This window comes from Aquarana catesbeiana, linkage group LG12, assembly GCF_042186555.1.
Source record: "Aquarana catesbeiana isolate 2022-GZ linkage group LG12, ASM4218655v1, whole genome shotgun sequence".
Classification (NCBI taxonomy): domain Eukaryota; kingdom Metazoa; phylum Chordata; class Amphibia; order Anura; family Ranidae; genus Aquarana; species Aquarana catesbeiana.
Window position 1 is genome coordinate 28,927,947 of NC_133335.1, and position 26,350 is coordinate 28,954,296.

The 26,350-nt window shown below is 43.0% G+C and overlaps 1 protein-coding gene across 3 annotated transcripts in view; it reads left to right on the plus strand.

The window, feature by feature from the left end:
* RBBP8NL (RBBP8 N-terminal like) overlaps window positions 1-26,350 on the plus strand; it is a 70,812-nt gene that overhangs the window by 12,140 nt on the left and 32,322 nt on the right. For all 3 annotated transcript variants that reach the window (XM_073607504.1, XM_073607505.1, XM_073607506.1), the window contains exon 2: window positions 14,106-14,222. In XM_073607504.1, the coding sequence (XP_073463605.1) occupies window positions 14,156-14,222 (67 nt within the window). In that variant the 5' untranslated portion in view covers window positions 14,106-14,155. The remainder of the gene's footprint in view (window positions 1-14,105; window positions 14,223-26,350) is intronic.

Here is a 26,350-nt window from a genome sequence, read left to right on the forward strand (position 1 = left end):
GTATAGCCTGCTTGTAAATGAACATCCAGAGAATCCTCTTTAGCTTGATGTGACACTCTCAATATAGTAATGTGTATCCGCTCCCTTGGAGCCAGTAACGGCAAAGGTGTCCCTCTCTCAGTGGGTGTATATTAGGTACATAGGAAAGAAGTAGGGGGGGTTTCCAGATAGTGTGGTAAAGTTTTTTAAACGCTTTATTATTTAAAAACAGCTTCAGGTACTCACATTTCAAAGTAAAGTAAAAATCTAATCACCACGAGCGGCGAGCTCGCACGCTGACGTCACTTCCGGTGCCTGTCTGTCCCAACGCGTATTGTCAGTCACGTGACTTCATCAGGGAATCCTAACATGTTTCAGGCATTCATTGCTGAAGAGGGAGGTGCTTAGGCAGGGTCACATGGCACTAAGCAGGCTGGGGACAGGAGCGAGACAAAGGAAGCTGCAGGCTCTGAGGGTGGTCTTATCTTCCTGGCAACATAGTGTGGCAGTAGGGTTGCCACCTCACCCTTTTAAACCCGAACACGTATTAATTACACAGGTTCTGTGGCTGATAAAGGTGGTGATTAAACTCAATTGGTGCCTTACCTGCTTTACATTAACCTCAGAACCTGTGTAATTAATATGTGTTCGGGTTTAAAGGGATGAGGTGGCAACCCTATGTGGCAGGGATGTGTGTATTACCAGACCGCATATGCAGAATGGCAAATATTTTAGTAGCTAAAACAGTACAGATATGTGCATTTCAAGTGTATTGAAGCGTCAGGAGTTGCGCTTTAATGTCGTATAATTATGGATATATGATGGAGGAAAACTGTGGCATCATATTCCAAAGATTATGGCCTACAGGCTGTTCACCATTGTGTCGTGTTGGGTGTTTTCCTACAGCAAGGTTTTGAAAAGTCATCAGGTTTCCTGCTAATGAAACCAAGCAGACGGGTCACACCCTAATACTGGACAAATTTACTGTCTCTGCACCGCTTGTATATACAACAGCATTGATTCAGCTATGTTCTCTGCTGCAGGGAATCTGTTTATTTTCCGGGTGGTTATTCTGGCAGAATTACAAAATTGATCTGTGTGCAGGATGCCTTCTAGTAGCTATGCATTAATGATCTGAAGAACATTTGTGCTGGGCAAAACCTGAGCCCATTCCTGATGCTCTTAATAGCATGACGGCGTTCCTGGCTCTCCCAGAATGTCAGCTGGCAATTAAAAGGTTGTACGATCCTTCTGACATTGTTTGTCAGTGTGTCTTGGTTGGTAGTTTTAGAAGGACTTTTGGTATCTTTTTTCTGTTTATTTAAAGTTTATCTAAAGCCAACCTCTATGTTTGTCCTTGTCTAGCCATTAGCAGGACTGAAAGTAATGGATCATCAAAAATGTGATTTCCCCGTAACAGAAAAAGAAAGGACAACCTGACAGCGATCTAAACACTTACATATTCTATACAAAACAAAAAAAGTGTGAGGCTTTAGACATATATTAAAGGAACACTAAAATTGAGGTATTTAGATGTAGCCCCCTGGAGTTTAGGCAGGGATGCTCTTCACAAATTTACTTGCCAGAAGTAGTTATCCTGGTTAATTGTTAGAGATCTATTGATTTCTCCCTAAGTTTGGCCTTGTTGCACTTTTCTCTTCTACCACTAGGTGGCTAGGTACTTGGTGGTATTAGATATGAGAAGGGCATCTCAAGGTCAGGTTATGGGTATATGGGGTATCTCAGCCAATGGACAGGGGTTTTCTTAAATCCTTTGGCCTGCTGGGAGAGCCTATATATTCAGGTGGAGTCAGGTGATCTATGTTCTGTGCCACCTGGACGGGTGTCTGGGTGGACGTGTGTGTCGTATTGCCGCAGGCTTCTAGGCTGGAGATTGGTCCTATCCCGGGGGCATCTGGCTGCTAGGGTGTCTGAGGGCCTATCCAGAAGCAAGAGAGCAACGCAGGGTTGGGATTGAGGTTTGCAGTCCAACCAGAAGTGACGGTTCTGCTGGCCGGAGAACCTGTCAGTGGTCAGAGGTAGAGGGTAAGCTGTTGCCACTAAGGAACCAACCACATTATTACTAGGGACCACAGTGAGTAACTGAAGCAAGTACCAGAGCAGTATTCTCACCGAACGGGCATGGTGGAGAATCAGGAAACTTCAGGGACCCAGCTAGCGGAGGTGACGCTTGCAGAGCAGCGCTGTGTGTCAAGCCAGGAACCAGTAGGGGGAAGCTTGAGAAGTATCGGGAGTGCCAAGCTATGGACCCAGCAGAGAGGCGGGGGTGACGCTTGAGGAAGATACCACCGTGAAGATTAGAGGAGCTCAAGGGATTCAGTGGCTGTGAATCAGAGGGTTTAGTAAGGGACCGGGAGCTCAGTGGGCTAAAGAACTACAAGGATTAGTTGTGGTGAAGATGAAAGAACTGTTACGCTTTGTGTTAGGAACTGTTAAAGACTGTTGCCATAGGAGACAGCATTCCTGCTCGTGCAGATGTGGCTTCTTGGTTGAGGCTTTTCCCTGCACGGCTCTCTTCCTATTGAAGTCTCGGAGTCTGCTAATTGAACTTGCAACTACTCAAGGGTGTCCTGGCCCTAACCCTTTCCCCCCCAAAAAAGTTTGTAAGAGAAATAAATATCTCTTTTGCATTCAAGAAGTGTCTGGCACCCAATAACTTTATCCACCTTGCACCCACTATGCCTCACAACCCACTACATACAGAAGGATGTCAGCTATCTCTGGCCTTGGAGGTTCTCATTAGACTGAAGGAGGCCGGAGACCTTGCTACATAACAGAACATGTGTAGACCTCTTGAAGATAGAGGTTATGACAAATGGCCCTCCCTGAACAAGATATTGTGATAAACCTGTAGGTAAATAAGAGAACCAGAATCTTCGCTAAGTGGAAGAGTGGGTTTGATAATAAAGCTGGCAGTGCATCCACCCAGTACAGGGCTTCTGTGAATGGAGGGGACTCCCTACCTGGGAAATCAAACAGTAATCTAATCAAAGTAATTGGAAGCAGACTAACTGCTGCAACCAGCATATAACATTTTAGATGCACATCAGTATGGAAATAATACAAGTCTTATATAAGAAAAGATTAATAGTATACATCCAATGTACAAACAGGTATTATCAGCAAAGGGCACAACAAAAGTCCTGGTGGAATTGTGCACATATATCCTGGTATAAGCATATAGTTATTAATAAAGATACATCTAGATGAATATTGCAGCGAAGTTCAGTTGCAGGGGCTCTAAGGATGATCGCCATGCGGCATCTGTTCTCATGCCGGAGACCTGAAAAGAAGTGGTGATGGGGAGAACCTCCAACAATTGTCCAACCAGCCTGGAACACAGCAGCTCTTCACCAGCAGAAACCATGGTGGGGCACTGGAACTCAGAGTCAGTTTATCTACTCTGTGCCTTAAGCCCCATACACACAGGCCGAATGCCGGGCGATGTCGGCAGGTTCAAAAAGAAACAGCTGACATTCAGCCTGCGTGTATGCTGCCAGTCCGACAATGGCCGAGAGTGTTGATCAGAGTGTTCTGGCAGGGGGACGGGGAAGCATCCGTCCCCCGTCAGAACACAAGAGCTCAGCGGGGGAGATACGTTGGATCGTCAGTACATCGGCCCCGGCCGGAGCTGACAGTTGAAAAAGACTCATAGTGTGTACCAGGCTTAAGTCCTTAGTAGTTTCTAATCTGTCATGAAACATGACCTCTATCAAGTAGCCATCGGATGCCTAACATGGCTCTAGCCAATTCTGGTTATTGAGCCCTGAGGAGTATTTTTATTTACTGGATAGGGGATAGGTATTGATATTTTAAAGAGTAAGGCTGCCCATAAATGGGTTTGTTTATCTGATCTGCATTGCATTAGAAGTTTACTCCCTTTAGGTTATTGAATCAAAAATTAAATTTCTGTTGCAGAGGATGCCTAAAATCCTACTTGTATCTTACTGCAGACGTCTGGAAAAATCAGGGAGCCAATCACACAAGCAGGAAATTAAATTTTTTGAGGAGTTGTCATGTTGCATTACATTTTACAGAAAATTACTGCGCTGCAGATTGAAATAGAAAAATAATTGTTTAATATATATATATATATATATATATATATATATATATATATACAGTGGGGACGGAAAGTATTCAGACCCCCCCTTAAATGTTTCGCTCTTTGTTATATTGCAGCCATTTGCTAAAACCATTTAAGTTCATTTTTTTTCCTCATTAATGTACACACAGCACCCCATATTGACAGAAAAACACAGAATTGTTGACATTTTTGCAGATTTATTAAAAAAGAAAAACTGAAATATCACATGGTTCTAAGTATTCAGACCCTTTGCTCAGTATTTAGTAGAAGCACCATTTTGATCTAATACAGCCATGAGTCTTTTTGGGAAAGATGCAACAAGTTTTTCACACCTGGATTTGGGGATCCTCTGCCATTCCTCCTTGCAGATCCTCTCCAGTTCTGTCAGGTTGGATGGTAAACGTTGGTGGACAGCCATTTTTAGGTCTCTCCAGAGATGCTCAATCAGGTTTAAGTCAGGGCTCTGGCTGGGCCATTCAAGAACAGTCACAGAGTTGTTGTGAAGCCACTCCTTTGTTATTTTAGCTGTGTGCTTAGGGTCATTGTCTTGTTGGAAGGTAAACCTTCAGCCCAGTCTGAGGTCCTGAGCACTCTGGAGAAGGTTTTCGTCCAGGATATCCCTGTACTTGGCCACTTCATCTTTCCCTCAATTGCAACCAGTCGTCCTGTCCCTGCAGCTGAAAAACACCCCCACACCATGATGCTGCCACCACCATGCTTCACTGTTGTGACTTTATTGGACAGGTGATGAGCAGTGCCTGGTTTTCTCCACACATATTGCTTAGAATTAAGGCCAAAAAAATCTATCTTGGTTTCATTAGACCAAAGAATCTTATTTCTCACCATCTTGGAGTCCTTCAGGTGTTTTTTAGCAAACTCCATGCAGGCTTTCATGTGTCTTGCACTGAGGAGAGGCTTCCATCGGGCCACTCTGCCATAAAGCTCCGACTGGTGGAGGGCTGCAGTGATGGTTGACTTTCTACAACCTTCTCCCATCTCCCGACTGCATCTCTGGAGCTCAGCCACAGTGATCTTTGGGTTCTTCTTTACCTCTCTCACCAAGGCTCTTCTCCCCCGATAGCTGGACGGACGGCCAGCTCTAGGAAGGGTTCTGGTCATCCCAAACGTCTTCCATTTAAGGATTATGGAGGCCACTGTGCTCTTAGGAACCTTAAGTGCAGCAGAATTTTTTTGTAACCTTGGCCTTGCCACAATTCTGTCTCTGAGCTCTTCAGGCAGTTTCTTTGACCTCATGATTCTCATTTGCTCTGACATGCACTTTGAGCTGTAAGGCCTTTTATAGACAGGTGTGTGGCTTTCCTAATCAAGTCCAGTCAGTATAATCAAACACAGCTGGACTTACATGAAGTTGTAGAACCATCTCAAGGATGATCAGAAGAAATGGACAGCACCTGAGTTAAATATATGAGTGTCACAGCAAAGGGTCTGAATACTTAGGACCATGTGATATTTCAGTTTTTACTTTTTTAATACATCTGTACAAATGTCAACAATTCTGTGCTTTTCTGTCAATATGGGGTGCTGTGTGTACATTAATGAGGAAAAAAATGAACTTAAATGATTTTAGCAAATGGCTGCAATATAACAAAGAGTGAAAAATTTAGGGGGTCTGAATACTTTCCGCCCCCACTGTGTGTGTGTGTGTATGTATATATATATATATATATATATATATATATATATATATATATATATATATATATATATATATATATATATATATATTATATTATATAATATAATATTATATAATGTATATATATATATTTGCTTTATTTTTTCCCATGAAAGTGAGGTTTTACAGCAGGATTAGTAGTATGAAAAGGATGGAAGAGTGTAAAGGACAAAATTTTGAGAGGTAGGAAGAAAAAATGGGAAAAAGGGGTGGGCGGTAGGGAAAGGGGGTTAGGTAATAAAGACGTCTAGAATAGAAAGACACATCAGCCCTTTCGGGCAGCCTTTGCATTTTTGTGAGAAGATAAACTCATTCCAATAGAACCATGTAATGCGGAATCTGTCTCCTGTAAGTTTTAAGGAAGTATTCAACTTGAGTTCTTTATATTTTTAAACTATAGGTTAATGGAAGGTGGATTTGTTTAGTTCTAACACATTGCGATGTAAAGACGGGCAGCATTTAATAAATGTACATTTTTTTATATTTTAAGTGATATTTGGGAATGGGGGTTAAGGAGCGCTGCTGGGTTATCATAAAGAGCTACGCCCCTTAGTTTCTTAATTATACTAGTTACTTTGCCCCTGAACCCCCCATACCACGGGACATTCATTGAAGATTTGAAAAATCACGGCCTGATATTTTGTCTTGGCTACCATTTTAGGCTCAATGAGGCTTACAGGAGATATGTCACCAAGTACCTTTAGTAGGTCACTAATTATGTAGAGAGTCACTTTATCTGTGTGTGGATTAATATTACTGTAGCACCCTCTATCATAGGTAGGTGCTAGAGTGAGGATTTTGTAAAGGAAACTGTCAGCGCAGGTAAATTTGGGAAGGCCTATGCTTCAGGCTAGGTCTGCTTGTTTTGATCTGGGTGGGCATGGAGTGGTTAGTGCAGCAGTGGATGTGACCACCTGTGCATTAATTCTGAGGCGCTTCCCCTGCTTCCAGGAAGAATGATCTGGAAGAGGGGCAGGGCCTAGGACTGGAGTGGCAGGCAGCTCATGTGAGGAGCCCTGACCAATCCCCAACTGGAATTGGAAGGGGTCAGGCCTCCCATATAAGCTGGGGTAACAGCCCACTGGGGGGGGAGTTGTTGGCCGGGAGACGTGGAGAATGGAGTACTAGGCAGCAGCAGGGACCCCATCCCAATCGGGGGGGGGCGGGTGCGAGGCATAGCGGAGGAGCCCAGGAGAGCTGGAAGGGAGCTTCATCTTCATCTTTACACGGTTATGGGTGAAGTGTTCTGGAACAGAGAAGCTGGAGAAACTGCTGGAACGTATGTCCAGTTAAAACTCTCCATCATGGACTCAGGGCAGGAGAAGGTTGGTGAGTGGACCACAGTGGAGTTCTGGATGAGGCATGCCAGGGGAGCTGGGTGTGAGGCCAGAGGAGAGACTGTGGGGAGAGTGTCAAATCGCTGCGGCCTGAGGGCACAGGATTTGCAGGCCAGACTACCTGGGAGCAGTAGTCCACCAATCAGCACATGCTATTAAATTACTAGCCCGCCAGGGAGAGGTACTGTAGATCTCTGGCCTAGTAACAGTGCAGCCAATTCTAGCCAGCAACTGGGACTGTTCAGAGTGGTCTCTTTTGTCAAAAGAGGACGATGTGACAGGAAGAGTAATGATCTACAGTGGAAGTTTGTGCAAGAGGGTGGAAGTCCTAAGAGCAACAGTCTGCAGGAGATACGCAGAGGAGGAGAAATAGTCTGCATGGTGTTGTGCAGGGGAAGCGCCTATAGATATTATGTGTACATCAGTACTTTACGGCTCAACCTTTTGTTCTAATTCTTAAACATGATGGCAAAGCAATTGTTCCATGGGCATCTTATATTTCCTTTCCCCCAAACAAGTTATATTCCCCAATAAGCAAAACAAAAACAACGCAAAATGACTGTTCATTGTCTCAGAAGGGATAGATGGAGGTCTGGCAGCAGGGTGACATGGTGGATGTTAGTTACTAGTAGCAACCAAGCGCTACATTACATTTGATCAAGCCTAGCCACTTTTAATCTTCTGCACTGAAGCACAGACTAGTGTTCAGAGCTCCCAAGTCAATGCAGCTTATGCTTTAAGTCAAAGACCTCACTAGAAGGTGTCAAAAGCACCCCAGGGCTGTCATCTTCACCCTTGCTTTATAATGTACTCTAACCCAGAATAGGCATGAAGCCAGAGCCAAGTCAGACATAAATGTGTACGGGCACTGACATGGCACTTATTTAAGTATAGTTCTTGTATGCAACTTAAAAATGTGCCTACGTAGCCAACTGTGGGGTGTTCATACACTACCTCAATTCTGCAAACGACAAGCGAGCAAACCACGGAAATGCATGAAAAACTGTTAAATGTCTGTGACCAATACCAAGAACTCCCTACTCTCATGCATGCTTTGTTAGGTGTGTCCCTTCACTGCCCAGATATCTCGGGGCAACATTAGTCACCACACTTAGCTATGTCTGCAACACTGGCCATTCATGTCGGTGGAAGAATAAAGTTTGGCATAGTTTTGACAGAGGGGCTTTAGGAAATGAATGCTCACTCCAGGTGTGAAAACATGGAGAAAATCTGCCGATTGCGAAGCGTGGACCTTTGTTTTGGTGTTTATTGTGTCCATGCAAATGCCAGAGACCTTTCAAGGAGGAGATATCATTGGAGAATTAATATGTTAAAACAAATATTGGATAGAATGTCTATGGAGGCATCAACTACATGAAGCACGATGCTCACCTAAACATCTCCAGAATAAACTATTTGCCTGGCATCATAGAGAAAATCTCTATTGTACTAAATGTAACAGTGGCCCTACCACTTTGATCCACATGATGTGAAGATGTCCAAAACTTCATAGATACTGGCAAGGGGTTCTGACTACTATAAGATCCTTTTTTCAGGTTACTTTAGCAGAAGATCCATGGATATGTTTATTGAACATGTTGGACGAGGCTGCTTTACCAGAAAATACATATGTCCCTATTACTCGAGTATTATTTCAAGCCCGCAAATTATTTGCTAGTCGATGTTACCCCCAAAAGCAGATAGACATGTAACTGACCACATAGACAGTGATTTTGGCCAAGTCTACCATGTTGGATGACCGGCAACGCATTGCTATGGGCTGTTTAAGTTTAACACCACACAGCGGATTCATTGATTCAACGATAAAAGCACTAAAAAAGTTTTAGTAACAGACATCAGTGGCAGCTGATATATTTTTTGGGAGGGGAAGCAAACAATGCACCCACAGACACCCCCCCTTGTTGGTCGCCAGGCCACCTGGCCCCGCACCGCTTACCCCATTTGGGTCGCGGCGGCTTCCCCTGCATCTCCTCCTACCCTGCTGCATCACTCCCTCCTCTCCTCTGTGCGCTATATTTCTCCTCCCTCCTCTTCCTAGGCGGCCAATCACATAGCCTCTCCTTTTGGCCAATCGGGTGACGGGTCTCATGACCCCCTTCCTGATTGGCCGGGAGGAAAATCAGTGTGACAAAATAACTATTGTCACACAAGTGGGTGTGCTCGGGGCGCAGTGCTCTGCGCCCCCGAGCCCACCCTTTTTTGAAGCCTATTAGAGCCTCTGGCTCTAATCACGTGCTTAAAAAACAAAACAAAAAAACATTGAAATCCATGCGTCCGGGGCCCGCATATAGATTAGGGGGCCGGACGCATGGATAGGGAGGGGCGGCACCCCTGCGTCCCTTTTGGATGGGCTGCCACTGACAGACACTGTGAATAAATACAGATTGACATTTTAAGCATGTTTGTTATAATGAGGTGGAGTTAAAAGTCGGTGCTCACAAGTTCAACCAGACAGTCAACATGAACTGAAATAACACGTTTTCTGTATAATTGGTAAAGGGAAACGCTTTGCATACAGCTCCAAAACTGTCAGCTAAACACACCCTACAACCTAAGATCCCAGCTTGTACTGCTGCCGACCCTGCCCATTCACCCAGAAGATCTCCCACTTTTATAGATGGCTGGGCCTACACTTGCACATGAGCTAAATAGGCGCAAGCCAGCAGTATAAATCATTATATGATTTTCCAGCTACCATTCATGTCATTTATCTTAGTACGCTGCATTCCGTTGTCAGCTGCACACAAACACAATGCAACGGAGATTTTCCTTCCGGTTATAAAATCTTAAAAATTTGTGAAAAAGATAAACAAAGCGAGGATTTCACCATGTCAGGCAAGTGTGTTGTTGCCACATTCCTGTTATATAGCAAGAAAAGAAAAGAAAACCCTCCTTCATTGGGGCTTTGTAGGCAACAACCACACATGGATAGATTAGAAAATATATTTATTGTGTATACATAAAATCGTTCGACCATAAAATGATCATTGGTTTAAAAAGACATATCAGAGAATACACATATTACAAAATCAAAAAAGACAAAACACACCACAGGTTACATGGTTTGCATGACAAAATAAATTTTACTCTCCGGTACAGAGTGGTCTCCGGTACCCGACGCGTTTCTGGTTTAAGCACCTTCGTCAGGGGTATTTGGTAAGAGTATATGCAGTCATAGTTTTTGTCTTACATGCAAAATGTTCCATCATGCAACTTGAAAAAATAATGAATGAAGCACTGTCAGCGTGGGTGTCGATAGGTGCCCACCAAGAACACCAGTATCACACGTTAATGTCAAAAGGAAAAAGCTCGCCCATTTATTTCGCCTGGTGATCACAGGGAATCATACGTAGCAAATTGCCAACAAAGTCTGTGGGTTTGAGGAGTAACGCTATCCGAAGCCTCAATGTGGCTTCTTATCCATATATAGCATACTCTGAATCATTTAACATTAGACCTCCCTATGGGAAAGAGAACCATCTGAGCGTCACCCTGCTCTGCAGTGCTCCATGTCATGCAAATCATGTAACCTGTCGTGTGTTTTGTCTTTTTTCTTTTTTGATTTTGTAATATGTATATTCTCTGATATGTCTTTTTAAACCAATCATCATTTTACGATTGAACGATTTTATATATACACAATAAATATATTTTCTAATCTATCTATGTGCGGTTGTTGCCTACAAAGTCCCAACGAAGGGGGATTTTCTTTTCTTGCAAGATAAACAAATCAGTCCTGTGATGACCCCACTCAGACAAAGCTGGTTAACTGTAGCTTTAAGCTGATCAATATACTTTTTTAGCGCACTTACCACACTGTTAGATGTCAGCACAGAACTGACAATTCCAGTGCTGATAGGGTAGCTATGCCGAAACATTTTTATTTGTTTTTCACATAAAAAAATGACCACTCTAATGCAAGGGAACTTATTATGCCGTCATGGAAAAAGGCTGCAGCTCCAACATTAGCAGCTTGGAAGGTGTTGGTCAACAGGGCCCTTCCCTTTTTTAAGGCAACTTACTTGAATAGAGGTATACCTCATACAGTCAGGTCCATAAATATTGGGACATTTACACTATTCTAATCTTTTTGGCTCTATACACCACCACAATTGATTTGAAATGAAACGAATAAGATGTACTTTAACTGCAGACTTTCAGCTTTAATTTGAGGGTATTTACATCCAAATCAGGTGAACGGTGTAGGAATTACAACAGTTTGTATATGTGCCTCCCACTTTTTAAGGGACCAAAAGTAATGGGACAATTGGCTGATCAGCTGTTCCATGGCCAGGTGTGTGTTATTCCTTAATTATCCCATTTAAAAGGAGCAGATAAAAGGTCCAGAGTTAATTTCAAGTGTGCTATTTGCATTTGGAATCTGTTGCTGTCAACTCTCAATATGAGATCCAAAGAGCTGTCACTATCAGTGAAGCAAGCCATCATTAGGTTGAAAAAACAAAACAAACCCATCAGAGAGATAGCAAAAACATTAGGTGTGGCAAATCAACTGTTTGGAACATCCTTAAAAAGAAAGAACGCACCGGTGAGCTCAGCAACACCAAAAGATCCGGAAGACCACGGAAAACAACTGTCGTGGATGACCGAAGAATTCTTTCCCTGGTGAAGAAAACACCCTTCACAACAGTTGGCCAGTTCAAGAACACTCTCCAGGAGGTAGGTGTATGTGTGTCTAAGTCAACAATCAAGAGAAGACTTCACCAGAGTGAATACAGAGGGTTCACCACAAGATGTAAACCATTGGTGAGCCTCAAAAACAGGAAGGCCAGATTAGAGTTTGCCAAACAACATTTAAAAAAGCCTTTACAGTTCTGGAACAACATCCTATGAACAGATGAGACCAAGATCAACTTGTACCAGAGTGATGGGAAGAGAAGAGTATGGAGAAGGAAAGGAACTGCTCATGATCCAAAGCATACCACCTCATCAGTGAAGCATGGTGGTGGTAGTGTCATGGCGTGGGCATGCATGGCTGCCAATGGAACTGGTTCTCTTGTATTTATTGATGATGTGACTGCTGACAAAAGCAGCAGGATGAATTCTGAAGTGTTTCGGGCAATATTATCTGCTCATATTCAGCAAAATGCTTCAGAACTCATTGGACGGCGCTTCACAGTGCAGATGGACAATGACCCGAAGCATACTGCGAAAGCAACCAAAGAATTTTTTAAGGCAAAGAAGTGGAATGTTATGCAATGGCCAAGTCAATCACCTGACCTGAATCAGATTGAGCATGCATTTCACTTGCTGAAGACAAAACTGAAGGGAAAATGCCCCAAGAACAAGCAGGAACTGAAGACAGTTGCAGTAGAGGCCTGGCAGACCATCACCAGGGATGAAACCCAGCGTCTGGTGATGTCTATGTGTTCCAGACTTCAGGCTGTAATTGACTGCAAAGGATTTGCAACCAAGTATTAAAAAGTGAAAGTTTGATGGATGATTGTTAATCTGTCCCATTACGTTTGGTCCCTTAAAAAGTGGGAGGCACATATACAAACTGTTGTAATTCCTACACCGTTCACCTGATTTGGATGTAAATACCCTCAAATTAAAACGTAAAGTCTGCAGTTAAAGCACATCTTGTTCGTTTCATTTCAAATCCATTGTGGTTGTGTCAATGTCCCAATATTTATGGACCTGACTGTAAGTTTGATAAGGTGTGGGGAGGGTGGGTTGCGTTTCCTCTCACCGTCTCCGATTAAGGCTTCATGTACACTAGCCTACACTTGCAGCCCCTAAACCCGACTTTAGGATTTTTGGCATTTTTTTGCCAAAGCTCCTAAACTCAACCCCATAAAAGCTAATGTGTCAATGTACACATAGACATTTAGCAGAGTTTAGGAGATGCTGGATTTAGGTGAGCTTCAACCTTCCTTTCCTGAATGTGGAAGAATCGCGTTCAGGATAGGAACATTTTGACTGCTGGTGGCAAAATTGTTACACAGTTTTTCTGCGATTTTGCAGCGTTTTGCGTTTTTCCCATGGCCGTGGTAAATGTGGGCTAATGTACATGAAGCCTAACCATGGTCTTCTTATAATCTCTGTGGTTTATTGTTCATTTACTTGAACTCAGATATGAGCTATTCTGTGATTATCTAGATCACTGGTCTCCAAACGGTAGCACTTTGCTTGCCTTTATCTGGCCCTTGGGGCACCATGCCATGCACTGACACCAATGATGGGGCTACATTCCTCCCACAGACACCAATGATGGGGCACCGTTTCTCCCACAAACACCAATGATGGGGCACCATTCCTCCTACAGACATTAATAAGGGGCACCATTTCTCCTACAGACACCAATGATGGGGCACCATTCCTCCCACAGACATCAATGATGGGGCATCATTCCTCCCACAGAAAACCAATGATGGGGCATCGTTCCTCCCACAGACACCAATGATGGGGCACCATCCCTCCCATTGATACCAACAATAGGGCAGTATTCCTTCAACTAAAACCAATTATGGGGCACTATTCCTTCAACTAAAAGCAATTATGGGGTACTGTTTACTCTAAATGACACCAGGGCATTTTCTAAACCCACTGGCCACAGTCTGGTCCCCCTAACACTTCAAGGACAATAAACAGGTCCTTTTTTCAGAACGTTTGCAGACCCCTAATCTAGATTATTCAAATGTACTAGTTACGCTTTTCATCCTCCATTGTAGGAGCTAGTGTGTGGAATGTACCATCATGCTACCTCTTCTACATCCTGGACTCTCCTTAGTGTGTGGAGTATGCTATTAGTCACAGGCACTATTGTTTTGTTTACTGCTTTTTTTTTTTCTTTTTTGTTTCTTACCACCACTGCTTGTCACTGTGTTGTCATTTTCTATATGCAGCCACTGTTTTATATCTTTTATTGCTAAAACTAAATAAAAAAATGAAAAAAAAATACCACTCTGAGAATTGTTTTTTATTTATTTTATATTTTTTTCAGGGACAACAAGTAAATGATTGCTACAGATATTGGCTACTGCTGAAGGCAACATGGCAAATGAGAACTTTAGCGAAGCTCTACACAAACTGAAGGACATCCATGACAAGGAGGTGCTAGGTAAGGTGTTACTTCTTGCTGATTTAATCATCCACTTCCTGTTGTAGTGAAATACTGGAATTGCCAGTGCTGGCTAGCACAAAGTGCTACGCATGCTCGGAATCAAGCAGAAGAGCCGCACTGGCTATTGAACTTCATTTTTTCTCGGCTCGGCGTACGTGTTGTACGTCACCGCGTTCTTGACGTTCGGAATTTCCGACAAGATTTGTGTGACCGTGTGTATGCAAGACAAGTTTGAGCCAACATCCGTCGGAAAAAATCCATGGATTTTGTTGTCGGAATGTCCAAACGTGTGTACGGGGAATTAAACTGACGGAACTTTGCAACACAGCATTGCCTGACCGGCTCCTTGTCCTAGCCCTTCCTCTCCCTTTTTAAAGTTCAGTTCGGTTAATTATACCAACTGTGTTAAAAGAAATACATTTAGGGCCTTTGTCTATGGGATTTTGCTCATCTTAATGGTGGATTTTTCCCACACAAGTCAATGGGAAAGCAAAAGCATGAAGTAGGTAGATGCCTCTTTGAAGGTCAATTGCAGGTTAGAAGGAGGTCAATTGCGGGTTAAAGTCACCTGCGAATGATCTCAGAAGCATCTCAAACTGTTAAAGGGAAACTCCACTTTCGTGGGGAAAAAAAAATAGCAAATAAAGAAAAAATAATATACAGTAGCGTGTACAATTGCGATACAAGTCATATTGTAATTGAATGTTATTAAAAATGACCTTTCCTTTTCAATCTACAGCCGCTGTAATTTTCTATAAATGCATTGCAATATGGCTACCTGGAGGAGTTCTGTACACAGAATGTACTGACCACTCCCCAGAAACATCATTTCCTGCTTGTGTGATTGGCTCACTGATTTTCCCAGAAGTCTGCCTAAAATACAAGTCAGATTTCAGGCATCCCCTGCAACAAAAATGTAATTTTTGTAGAGATACTTTCAATAGAAACCCGTCTAAAGGGATGCAGGCCCAGTAGATATCCTCATTAGTGCTCTGCAGCTGCCGCAGCTGACTGATAATTATGAAACCACTCTTATTAGACCCACTGAGCCCAGAGAAACAGACAAACACACATGGATTTCTTCAGAATAACAAAAGGTAGGAATCTGCAACAAAGGTTGTTATAATCCTTGCAATGTACATAGATCACCCAGGGGGGAATGTTTTTTTCTCAACAAAAGTAGAGTTACTCTTTAATGCAAGCAGATTACACCTGTAAATGTAAACCTGAATGCAAGCTGCATTCGTCAAAAACCCTTAATGATTCGATTTTTAAAATTTTTTTTTTTTGTCTTGAACAAATAACAACTTTATTTGGTGTTTGAAACTCATATAAAAAATATGATTTTAAAGTTTTATATGGAGCAAAGCAGCTGCTTTTGCTCACCTTTGCATTCTTTTCTTTTCCACACCACTCTATTCAACCGCTCCATGTGCGAAGAAGCATGTGACTTATTCCCTTTCTGCTCACATGACGGTGCTAGCACACAGTGATTGGCTGCTCGGATGCTCATTGTTGTCACATGGCGGTGGGGAGAGAGTCCTCAGCCCTATGTAAGTCACAGTGGGCAAAGCACAGGTAAACACTGCAACAATAACTCAAATTATTTGCACACTGAGTATACTATACTTACTCTAACTTTCAGCTAAGACTCCTTTCACATTAGAGAACTGATCCGGTCTGCCTGTCAGTTTTTCTGGTGGACCCGATCAGACCCTCCAGTCTCTATGGAGCAGGGGGCGTCAACGGACATGTGTCCGTTGACCATACCTCCCAACATTTTGAGATGGGAATGAGGGACACCTACTAACAAACCTATATAGGCATAGGACACGCCCCCTGCCACACCCCCTTAAAGGAGAATTAACCAAAAAAAAGGTTAAAGCGGAGTTCCACCCTAAAGTGGAACTTCCGCTCATCGGATACCTCCCCCCCTCTGGTGCCACAATTGGCACCTTTCAGGGGGGAGGGGGGTGCAGATAACTGTCTAATACAGGTATCTGCAGCCACTTCCGGGCTTAAATATCTGCAGATGCCAGCCCCCCCCCCGTTGTGTTCTGGGAAACACACAGTTCCCAGAACACAACGGGGACCAGTGCAGAGGCGCAGCGCGACTCACGCATGCGCAGTAGGGAACCGGGCAGTGAAGCCACAACGCTTCACTTCCCGGTTCCCTGACCGAGGATGGCGGCGGGGGCAGCCGAGAGCTGATCGATTGATCGGCTTCGGCTGCCGACATCGCTGGACCCTGGGACAGTTAAGTGTCCGTTTATTAAAAGTCAGCAGCTGCAGTATTTGTAGCTGCTGGCTTTTAATAATTTTTTTAAGGTGGAGCTCCTCTTTAATTAAATCCACAAGGACTTTTTTTTAACCGCAACTATTCCTTTATATTGGCTTTTAAAATGTACAAATGCAGCAATTTAGAAATTGGATGAAAGGTTTAGCACTGGGGAAACACTTTTTGAAAGATAAAAATAGCATTTTATATACTATATAGATCTGACCAAAATGAGGGACAAATGAGGGGCAAAGAGGGACAGAAGGACTGTTCCAAATCAGGGACAGTCCTTCGATAAATGGGACAGTTGGGAGCTATGCCGTTGACACCCGCCGACACCCGAACTGGTGGATCGGATCAGATGGCGGTCGGGTGTAAATGCACAGGCGGTCTGTTTACATCTGACCACCCATAGAGGACAGCGGGTTATGTCTGTTCTGCAAAAGCAGAGTGGACATGGACCAGCCATCCGCTCAGCAGGGATTAATGGACAGATTCCCCGCTCCAACAAAGCCCCCCGAATAATAGGCTGCATGGCAAATATAAAAAAATTGTCAGATATCTTATTATCTGTAAAAAAAAAAAATGTGAAGCTTTACAAATGTAGTGTATTTGTGGAAAAATAGAGTGTCAGTTTGGGATTGTTGGTCCTTTATTCTTTGTCGTGTAATGTACTGAGGTACAGGACGAGGCATGCTTTGAAAAGACTCGTGAGAAAAACGTCCTGGGAAAGAGCAAGTGAATTGGGCTGTGTTGGTTAAACTAGTAGAGCTGGTGGTAAGACTGCATTGTTTCGTGTCTCGTTCAGACAGGCCGCAAGACAACGGCTCTTGAACAGACTTGTCCTACTCCTCAGTCAGTCGCTCTTTATGATTCTGTGTCATATCAAGGCAAGAAAAACCGACTGGCCAAATCATGGTAGGGAAAGATTGATGTGCCACAATGATTGTTGGCCTTGGTCATTGGGCATTTTCCTAAAGAAAATTCTTTATTGTACACACACACATCTTTTATTCTATAAAACTATAAAAACTGAGAAGGGTTGATTTGTAAACAATGGAACAGTTAGGGCCTGGGTCCACAGGGATTGTTTACTGTAGAATTGCTTCTCTCCTCGTACAAGTCTATGGGAATGCAAAAGCAACTGCGGGTCAGCAGCATCTGCTGTGAATTCTCAAAAAAAGGTATCAGTAATCAGTCGAAAATATGAATTACTGCCATTTAAATAGAAACAAATAGACACTCTGTGATGTGCAGCCACACCAGTATTTCTCATAGTCATCCACCAGCAGACCCTGCCAGCACCCTTATACAGTGCCTTGAAAAAGTATTCATACCCCTTGAAATTTTCCACATTTTTGTCATGTTACAATCAAAAACGTAAATGTATTTTATTGGGATTTTATGTGATAGACCAACACAAAGTGGCACATAATTGTGAAGTGGAAGGAAAATGATAAATGGTTTTTAATATTTTTTACAAATAAATATGTGAAAAGTGTGGGGTACATTTGTATGGTGCCCCCCTGAGTCAATACTTTGTAGAACCACTTTTTTCTGCAATCACAGTTGCAAGTCTTTTTGGGGATGTCTCTACCAGCTTTGCACATCTAGAGAGTGACATTTTTGCCCATTCTTCTTTGTAAAATAGCTCAAGCTCTGTCAGATTGGATGGAGAGCGTCTGTGAACAGCAATTTTCAAGTCTCGCCACATATTCTCAATTGTATTTAGGTCTGGACTTTGGGCCATTCTAACATATGAATATCCTTTTATCTAAACCATTCCATTGTAGCTCTGGCTGTATGTTTAGGGTCGTTGTCCTGCTGGAAGGTGAACCTCCACCCCAGTCTCAAGTCTTTTGCAGACTCTAACAGGTGTTCTTCTAAGTTTGCTCTGTATTTGGCTCCATCCATCTTCCTATCAACTCTGACCAGCTTCCCTGTCCCTGCTGAAGAAAAGCATCCCCACAACATGATGCTGCCACCACCATGTTTCACGGTGGGGATGGTGTGTTCAGGCTGATGTGTTGTGTTAGTTTTCCACCACACATATCGTTTTGATTTTAGGCCAAAAAGTTCAATTTTAGTCTCATCTGACCAGAGCACCTTCTTCCACATGTTGGCTGTGTCCTTCACATGGCTTCTCACAAACTGTAAACGGGACTTCTTATAGACTTCTTTTAGCGATGGCTTTCTTTTGCCACTCTTCCATAAAGGTCAGATTTGTGGAGTGCACGACTAATAGTTGTCCTGTGGACAGATTCTCCCATCTGAGCTGTGGATCTCTGCAGCTCCTCCAGAGTTCCCATGGGCCTCTTGGCTCCTTCTCTGATTAATGCTCTCCTTGCCCGGCCTGTCAGTTTAGGTGGACGGCCATGTCTTGGTAGATTTGTAGTTGTGCCATACTCTTTCCATTTTCGGATGATGGATTGAACAGTGCTCCGTGAGATGTTCAAAGCTTGGGATATTTTTTATAACCTAACCCTGCTTTAAACTTCTCCACAACGTTATCCCTGACCTGTCTGGTGTGTTCCTTGGGGTTCGTAATGCTGTTTGTTCACTTAGGTTTCTCTAACAAACCTCTGAGGGCGTCAGATCAGCTGTATTTATACTGAGATGAAATTACACACAGGTGGACTCTATTTACTAATTAGGTGACTTCTGAAGGCAATTGGTTCCACCAGTATTTAGTTCGGGATAGCAGAGTAAAGGGGGCTGAATACAAATGCACGCCACATTGTTCAGGTATTTATTTGTAAAAAAATTGAAAACCATTTATCATTTTCCTTCCACTTCACACTTATGTGCCACTTTGTGTTGGTCTATCACATAAAATTCCAATAAAATAAATTTACGTTTTTGGTTGTAACATGACAAAATGTGGAAAACTGCAAGGGGTATGAATACTTTTCCAAGGCATTGTATGCATCCATTGCAACACCCCCCTTCCTGTGTTCCCCTTATTTTTTATAATCAGATTTTATGTTTGAAAGTTTTATAACAGATTAAAAAAATAAAGAGAGAGAAACATAACATAAATTTACACAACAAAAAAAAAAAGTTTTCCATTAAGCAAATAAATCAGAATCATCAACAGTATTTTTAGTTTGCTTATCGTCCAGCCCTTCAAAAAGTATTCAAGAGACAGGGAAGGGAAGAGAAAGAAACAAGCAGAAGAAAAAAATAAGTGAATCTCTCTCTCTCTCTTTCTCTCTCCCCCCCCCAATGTACAGCCATCTAATACTTGTCCATCAGCAGACTCTACATGTCATTTATCTCTATTCCTCAATATGCAGCCATCCCCTCTTTAAATATCCTTAAGCTGGCCATGCACAACCAGTTCCTGATTAACCTGCTGAAATTTGAGCCATGGGTGGCCTTGTTGACGCCACTTCTCTCAACATCTTCCAAAAATTGGGCAAGGCAGAAAATTGTTAGCTGAACATTGACTGTCAGTGGGTGCAGGTTGTTAGATAACAATAGCTGGAAGCAGGACATCTGTTCCTTGCAGTTATCCAGATGCCAGAGGGAAACATTTTTAGGAAGCTTGCAGAAGAGAAACCCTGTAAGGTGAAACCAATTCTTTCCCTCCTCATAAGGTACCCATTCCTATCACTATACCTACTCTATCCAGTGGGGCTCTGCCAGGAGCCTGCATAATCCCAGGAGCCTGCATAATCCCAGGAGCCTGCATAATCCCAGGAGCCTGCATAATCCCAGGAGCCTGCATAATCCTAGGAGCCTGCATAATCCTAGGAGCCTGGATTTACTATATCTAGTCTCCCACAGTACACAGAACATGGAAATGCAGTTATTTTTAGTTTAAAATATAAACTGCTAGATACCTTTTCTCATCAGCAGTATATAGCAGTCTTGTGACTTCTATCAGTGTCCGGCTGAGCACTGGTTAAAGCTTGTAGGAGGAGTTTTCATTCTCCTCTGACTGTCCTATGAGGCTGCATGACCCCTGACCCTCTGTCTAGACAGAGGGTCAGGGGTCTGATTTGCTTTGTGCTGATCATATTGACCCTCCCCCCAAAAAAGAAAAAAACTCTCTTGGAATACATACCAAACTGAGCATGTGCAGAGTGCCTCCAAGGCTCCGTACTATCAGCAGATGGATTGGGGACAGTGGAAGAAGGGGAGGATCAGAGAAGACAGGATCACACAGCCTTTTTACACAATGCATAGGATTAATCCCTTAGGTTCCACAGTGAGTATGACAAGCATGCTTTACTGCATATACAGATTGATTATACGGTTGTGGATTTAGTAACACTTTAAAGAGGAAGTAAACCCTGATGGGTTTTACTTCCTCTTTATTTCCCTGCAAAGGTAAAGCATAATGGGCTAGTATGCATCGCATACTAGCCCATTATGTGTCACTTACCTGAAACCGAAGCCTGCAATGTCACCAATGTCCCCACTGAGTTCTCGGCCCCGGAAGGAAGAGGGGTGAATGTGGACGCTTGCTGCTAGTGGGGACATTGGTGACATTGCAGGCTTCGGTTTCAGGTAAGTGACAAATAATGGGCTACTATGCGATGCATACTAGCCCATTATGCTTTACCTTTGCAGGGAAATAAAGAGGAAGTAAAACCCATCAGGCCTGACCTTATTGACCACGCACTAGTAACACATGCTGTGCCCCAGCTACTGGGAGTGCAAAACAATAGCAAATAACACATTCTGATAGAAGACACAATTGCTGGGCTCCTTTATTTAATACTGTTATGCACAGCATTGAGGACGTTGTGTACTATCAGTATTCTTGGCTTTTGACAGGGCTGCCAATCAAGTCAGTCTAAGCAACCGACGTTAAATACAGCGGCCAATATTATTTATGAGTAAGTCTGTACAGTTATAATAATTTGAGAGTTATTACTTAAATTCCTGCGTGAGATTCTCTGCAGATATGTATCTTATCCTCCCATTTTTTAATAAGAAAAAGAAACAATCCTTCATAGTGCATGGGGAAGTGACAGAAGTACCCAGAGGAGTATAATTGATTTGAGATCTGGACAGAACTTGCAGCCAGCTGTCTTAGGTTTATAGCTGACCTTGAGCAAAGTGCCAGGGGATTTTTGCTTTGCAGTCTGAACAATGCATATTATCTCAAATATTGCAGTGTATGGCGGCACCAGCTAAAATGGTTGTGTTTTTTTTTTTTTCTTGGGTACCTGGTTAAAGAACTCAGCTATTCATCCAGAAAAATTATTATAGTAACCCTGACCTGACCTAAAACATACAAAAAGAACAAAGCACACTAAAGTGCAGCTACCTTATTATGCTGCCTATAAATAGCTGTTCTAGTGTTCAGATCGATCCCAGTGAACCTACAGAGCCCCCTGGATCCTAATATTAGAATGCATATGGAGCAATGACTTCTCTATGAGAAAAAAAACGTCTACCTTCTGGCTCATGTTACACTGTCTATATGGTAATGGGTGCGCAAGGAGGAAAGCAGTAAAAGCAGAACATATAAAGTCCAAATGTTATTTTATACCAACTCTTATATCCAAAAAAAGCCAACACAATTAGGGTGTTTCAAAGGGTCTTCCTTCATCAGGGCTTGATACTGTTGAACAAAGTGTGTGCTGGACTGATAAAATTGGAGGGATCCTGGAAAAATTGCTAATCCTAAATTTAAATCCCTGAAATGTTTTGGATTTTAATTACGGTATATAAGATAGAAAATTAAATCTGGATTTTTTTTTACGTTCCTCTTTTGGCACTTTGCTCCTTGGACAGCCAATCCCTACTCAAACTCTTCTGGGACCTGTGACGTATCCCAGATGATTGCCGAGAGGGAGGGGGGAGAGGTGAAATGACTTCCGGCGCCGCGGTGCCCCGGGAGGAAGTGGGAGCTGGATCCCTCTAAAAAGAGGGTTTCCGCTCCCCTCCTTAAAAAAATGACATGCCAAATGTGGCATGTCAGGGGGTCACCTTCCTTTAAAGTGGAAATTAAATTCTTGGGTGGAACTCCGCTTTAAATATGTTTTATAGCAGAAAGTAAAAAATATATATATATTTTTTTAAATTGTCGTTCTCTTTTTGTTTATAGTGCAACAAACAAAAAATGCAGAGGTGATCCAATACTACCAAAATAAAGCTCTATTTGTGGGAGAAAAAAACAACGTAAATTTTATTTGGGTACTTGTCAGTTAAATTAACGCAGTGCCGTATCACATAAAATGGCCTGGTCATGAAGGGGGGGAAATCTACCGAAAGGTCAAGTGGTTAATGGCGATTACCCCCTCACTGGTCAGAAAAAAACCGGATGGATGTAATGGCACCTAACTGGTTTGGGCAGCAACAAAGCCACACCACAGGTTCTCACCAGCTATAGAATCACTAGAATGACATGTCCATAATTCCACCCCCTGTCATTCAGCTGTCACATGACAAAACCTTTACCAACTAGTAAGGTTCTGGTCTTTGATATATGAATGACAGAAGGTGGGTTCAAAGGCTTAAACTTCACTAAGACTGCAGTTGAGACCCCATGTTTGACCTAGCCTTGGATCCAAGGGGGCTCGACAGCAACACAGGTATCCAAAGGCTGACATAAGGCAGCACAAGGTCCCTGTATTTTAACGTTGTTGTTTATCATAGGAAACTTTTAGGCCAGGTCAGGTTCCTTTTTTTTAAAACCTATTTTACACAAGGCAACTTGTGACTTGCATGTAGTGACCTTTTAAATTACCCCTGGTAAAATGAGGTTGTGAGTCTATTACCAGCTGATGGTATATGGAATTTAACAGGCATTTTGGACCTCCCTGAATGTCACCTTTACTTATAACACAAACACAGTTTAAGTTGAAGTGCAAATACCTGTTTGAGTTGAAACTTGCAAGACGGGTTTGTCACGTGGGCCTGAATTGATACCGCACTGAATATTTTATACTCAATGAACCTGAGCAGGCGTTTAACAATGCATTTGGCATAGAGTTAAACAAATTGCGATATTGCAAGCTGTTTTCATTCAATACAACCACACTGAGCTTCAGATTGGGAAACAGCCTAATAAGCTGTTATGATCAACACATTAGGATGCAGGCCTGCTTTGCCAGTTTCCAGGAAAAATGTAACATAAAACACATATTTCAAGGCAAAATATTCATTTTTTAAGTGATGTGGGTACATTTGTTCTGGTCTCACCAATAAAATGGTCCACCTCCTGCTTATATATTTACCTGTTATTTCTGGTCGATGTCCCTCTTGCCTTTCTCCTGTCCTGTGCTTCTGTCCTGTGCTCTCTTTAATTAAAGTGTGTAGCACCCTGATGTTTAGGCAGGGTTGCTAGTAAATTTATTTGCCAAGTGATAGTTGCCTTGGCCAATTGATAGGAGGTCAATTGATTTCACCCTAATTATGGAGATTCTGCACTTCTCTCTTCTGTCACTAGATGGTCGGGTATCTGGTGGCATTAGATAAGACAAGGGCATTGCAAGGACAGATTAGGAATGATTGGGGTGTCTGAGCCAATGGGCAGGGATTTTCTTGGGTCCCTTGGCCTGCTGGGAGAGTCTATTTATTTGTATGGAGTCAGATGATCTGGGTTCTGTGCCTCCTGGACGGCTGTCTAAGGGCCTATCCAGAAGCAAGAGAACAGCGTAGGGTTGTGACTGTGGGTTGCAGTCCAACCAGACGTAAAGGTTCTGCCGGCCGGGGAACCTGTTGTGGTTGGAGGTGGAAGGGAAGCTGTTGCCACTAAGGGACCATCCACCTTATTACTGGGGACCACTGTGAGTAGCTGAAGCAGGTACTAGAGCAGTATTCTCACCAAGCTTCAGCAAATGTCAAGCCAGGGACCCAGCCAGTGGAGGTGGCACTTGACTTGAAGAGTATCTGTGAGTGCCAAGCAAGGGACCCAGCAGGGACGTGGGGGTGACGCTTGAGGAAGATATTGAGTAAGAAGATTGGAAGAGCTCAGGGGATCCAGTGGCAGTGGATCAGCAAGTCTAAGTGATAGACTGGGAGCTCAGTTGAGTGAAGATCTACAATAGGAGATTACAGAAGAAGATTGCAGAAGAAGTGAAGGAGTTCATGAAAAACTTTGTTAGAAACTATTTCAAGATTGTTGCCATAGGAGACAGCGGTCCTACTCATGCAGATGTGGTGTCTAGATGGATACTTTTCCCTGCAAGGCTGTCTGCCTATAGAAGTCTCGGAGTCTGCCAATTAACATTTCATCTACTTAAGGGTGTCCTGACCCAACCCTCTCTCCCACAGTTATGTTTAAGAGACAATAAATCTCTTTGCATTCAAGAAGTGTCTGGCGCCCATCAATCTACTTTGCATTACACCCATCATGCCTTGTAACCCACTCTACACATAAGGATGTCAGCTGTCCCTAAGCCTGGAGGTCACCATTAGTCCTCAGGGGCCCCAGGAATGAGCTACATGTAAAAGAAAAGATGTCTATATTTACCTATTCTGGAGCCACTCCAGTCCGGTCATATGACCGACGTCCAGTGCGGGCTTCAGTGGAGGGGAGGGACAGCCGACAACGGCTGCCCCATAGTAAGCCTATGGGTGATGTCATCGTCCAGGCTCTGCAGCCTGGAAATTTTTTTTTTTTTGCAAAATTGTCAGTCTTTGCTGGATGATCGGTTCTTTGTACAGGTGGAATCTTTTTTTCTCTGGAATGGCAATGAACCTCTTATAGCCAAGTCCTCATTGCAGGCGGCTAAAGCCATGGGAGTGTTGGCGTGCCCAAATCTAAGGAATTACTTTATTGCTTCCCAACTCACCTACATTCATGCTTGGTTACACTCTGATCCTCAGACTCCCTCCACTGCGCTTTTGTCGGCTTTCTTTGGACTCTCCACCTCTCTCAAGGACGGGCTACATAGGTCAAAATGATCTGGGGGCTCACAATTTTCTCCTGTTGATGTTGGTTTTATAGCTTGGAGGGAGAGGGGGACATTCTGACACAGTCCTCTTTGGGTATGTCGTCACAGACCCCTTTGTGGAGGAATCCTAATCTCCCTGAGCTCTTTGGTCACCCAGACTCACCCTAGTGGGGTCGGGTTGGTGTTACTCACCTCTCTCATATAGTTGAGGATAATAATTTAGTGACCTTAGACACACTTAGACGTAAACATGGCATTGAAAATAAGTTCTCTTATTGCCGCATGCCATTCGGACGCAGTTTGGTTTATTGACCATTGAGCTCAGGGAATCTTCCATTGAAGATCTCCTGTCCTATCCATAAATCTCCAAACTTGTGACAACCTTTTATGGTCGCCTCCAGTTGATGGGGGCTGATCCTTTCCAGAACTCTCATCGCAAACGGCTATTGCTGATGCCCGAGCTTTCTGAGGAGGATTGGGAAGAGGCTACTGAGATAGGCTTTCAGGACATAATCAGCACTGCTGATCAGTTGATTCAATTTAAGTTTGTACATCACTTACACTACACCCCAGCCAGGTAGGTTTGGATGGGATTGGCTTTGGATATTGCTTGTTCTAGATGTGACTTGATTGCTGCAAATTTTTTTCATATGTTTTGGAACTGTCCTGTCCTTGTCCTTTTGGAAGGATTTATTTGCCTTTTTCGAACACAAACTTCACCTGCCAATACCTTACACTCTGGAAGTTGGACTCTTAGGTGTTCTCAATGATTATGTTCCTTGTACACATGCTAGGAATCTGTTACGTATACTGTTATTTTATGCTCGTAAAACTATTTTATTGCATTGGAAGGATGCTGGCCCCCTTTCGGCTCATGCTTTCTTTCGTATTGTTCATGGTGTTCTACCCAAATTTAAGTTGATATATAAAAGTAGGGCATGCCCTAAGAAATTTACCAAAATATGGCAGCCATGGTTGGATGTCTCTGA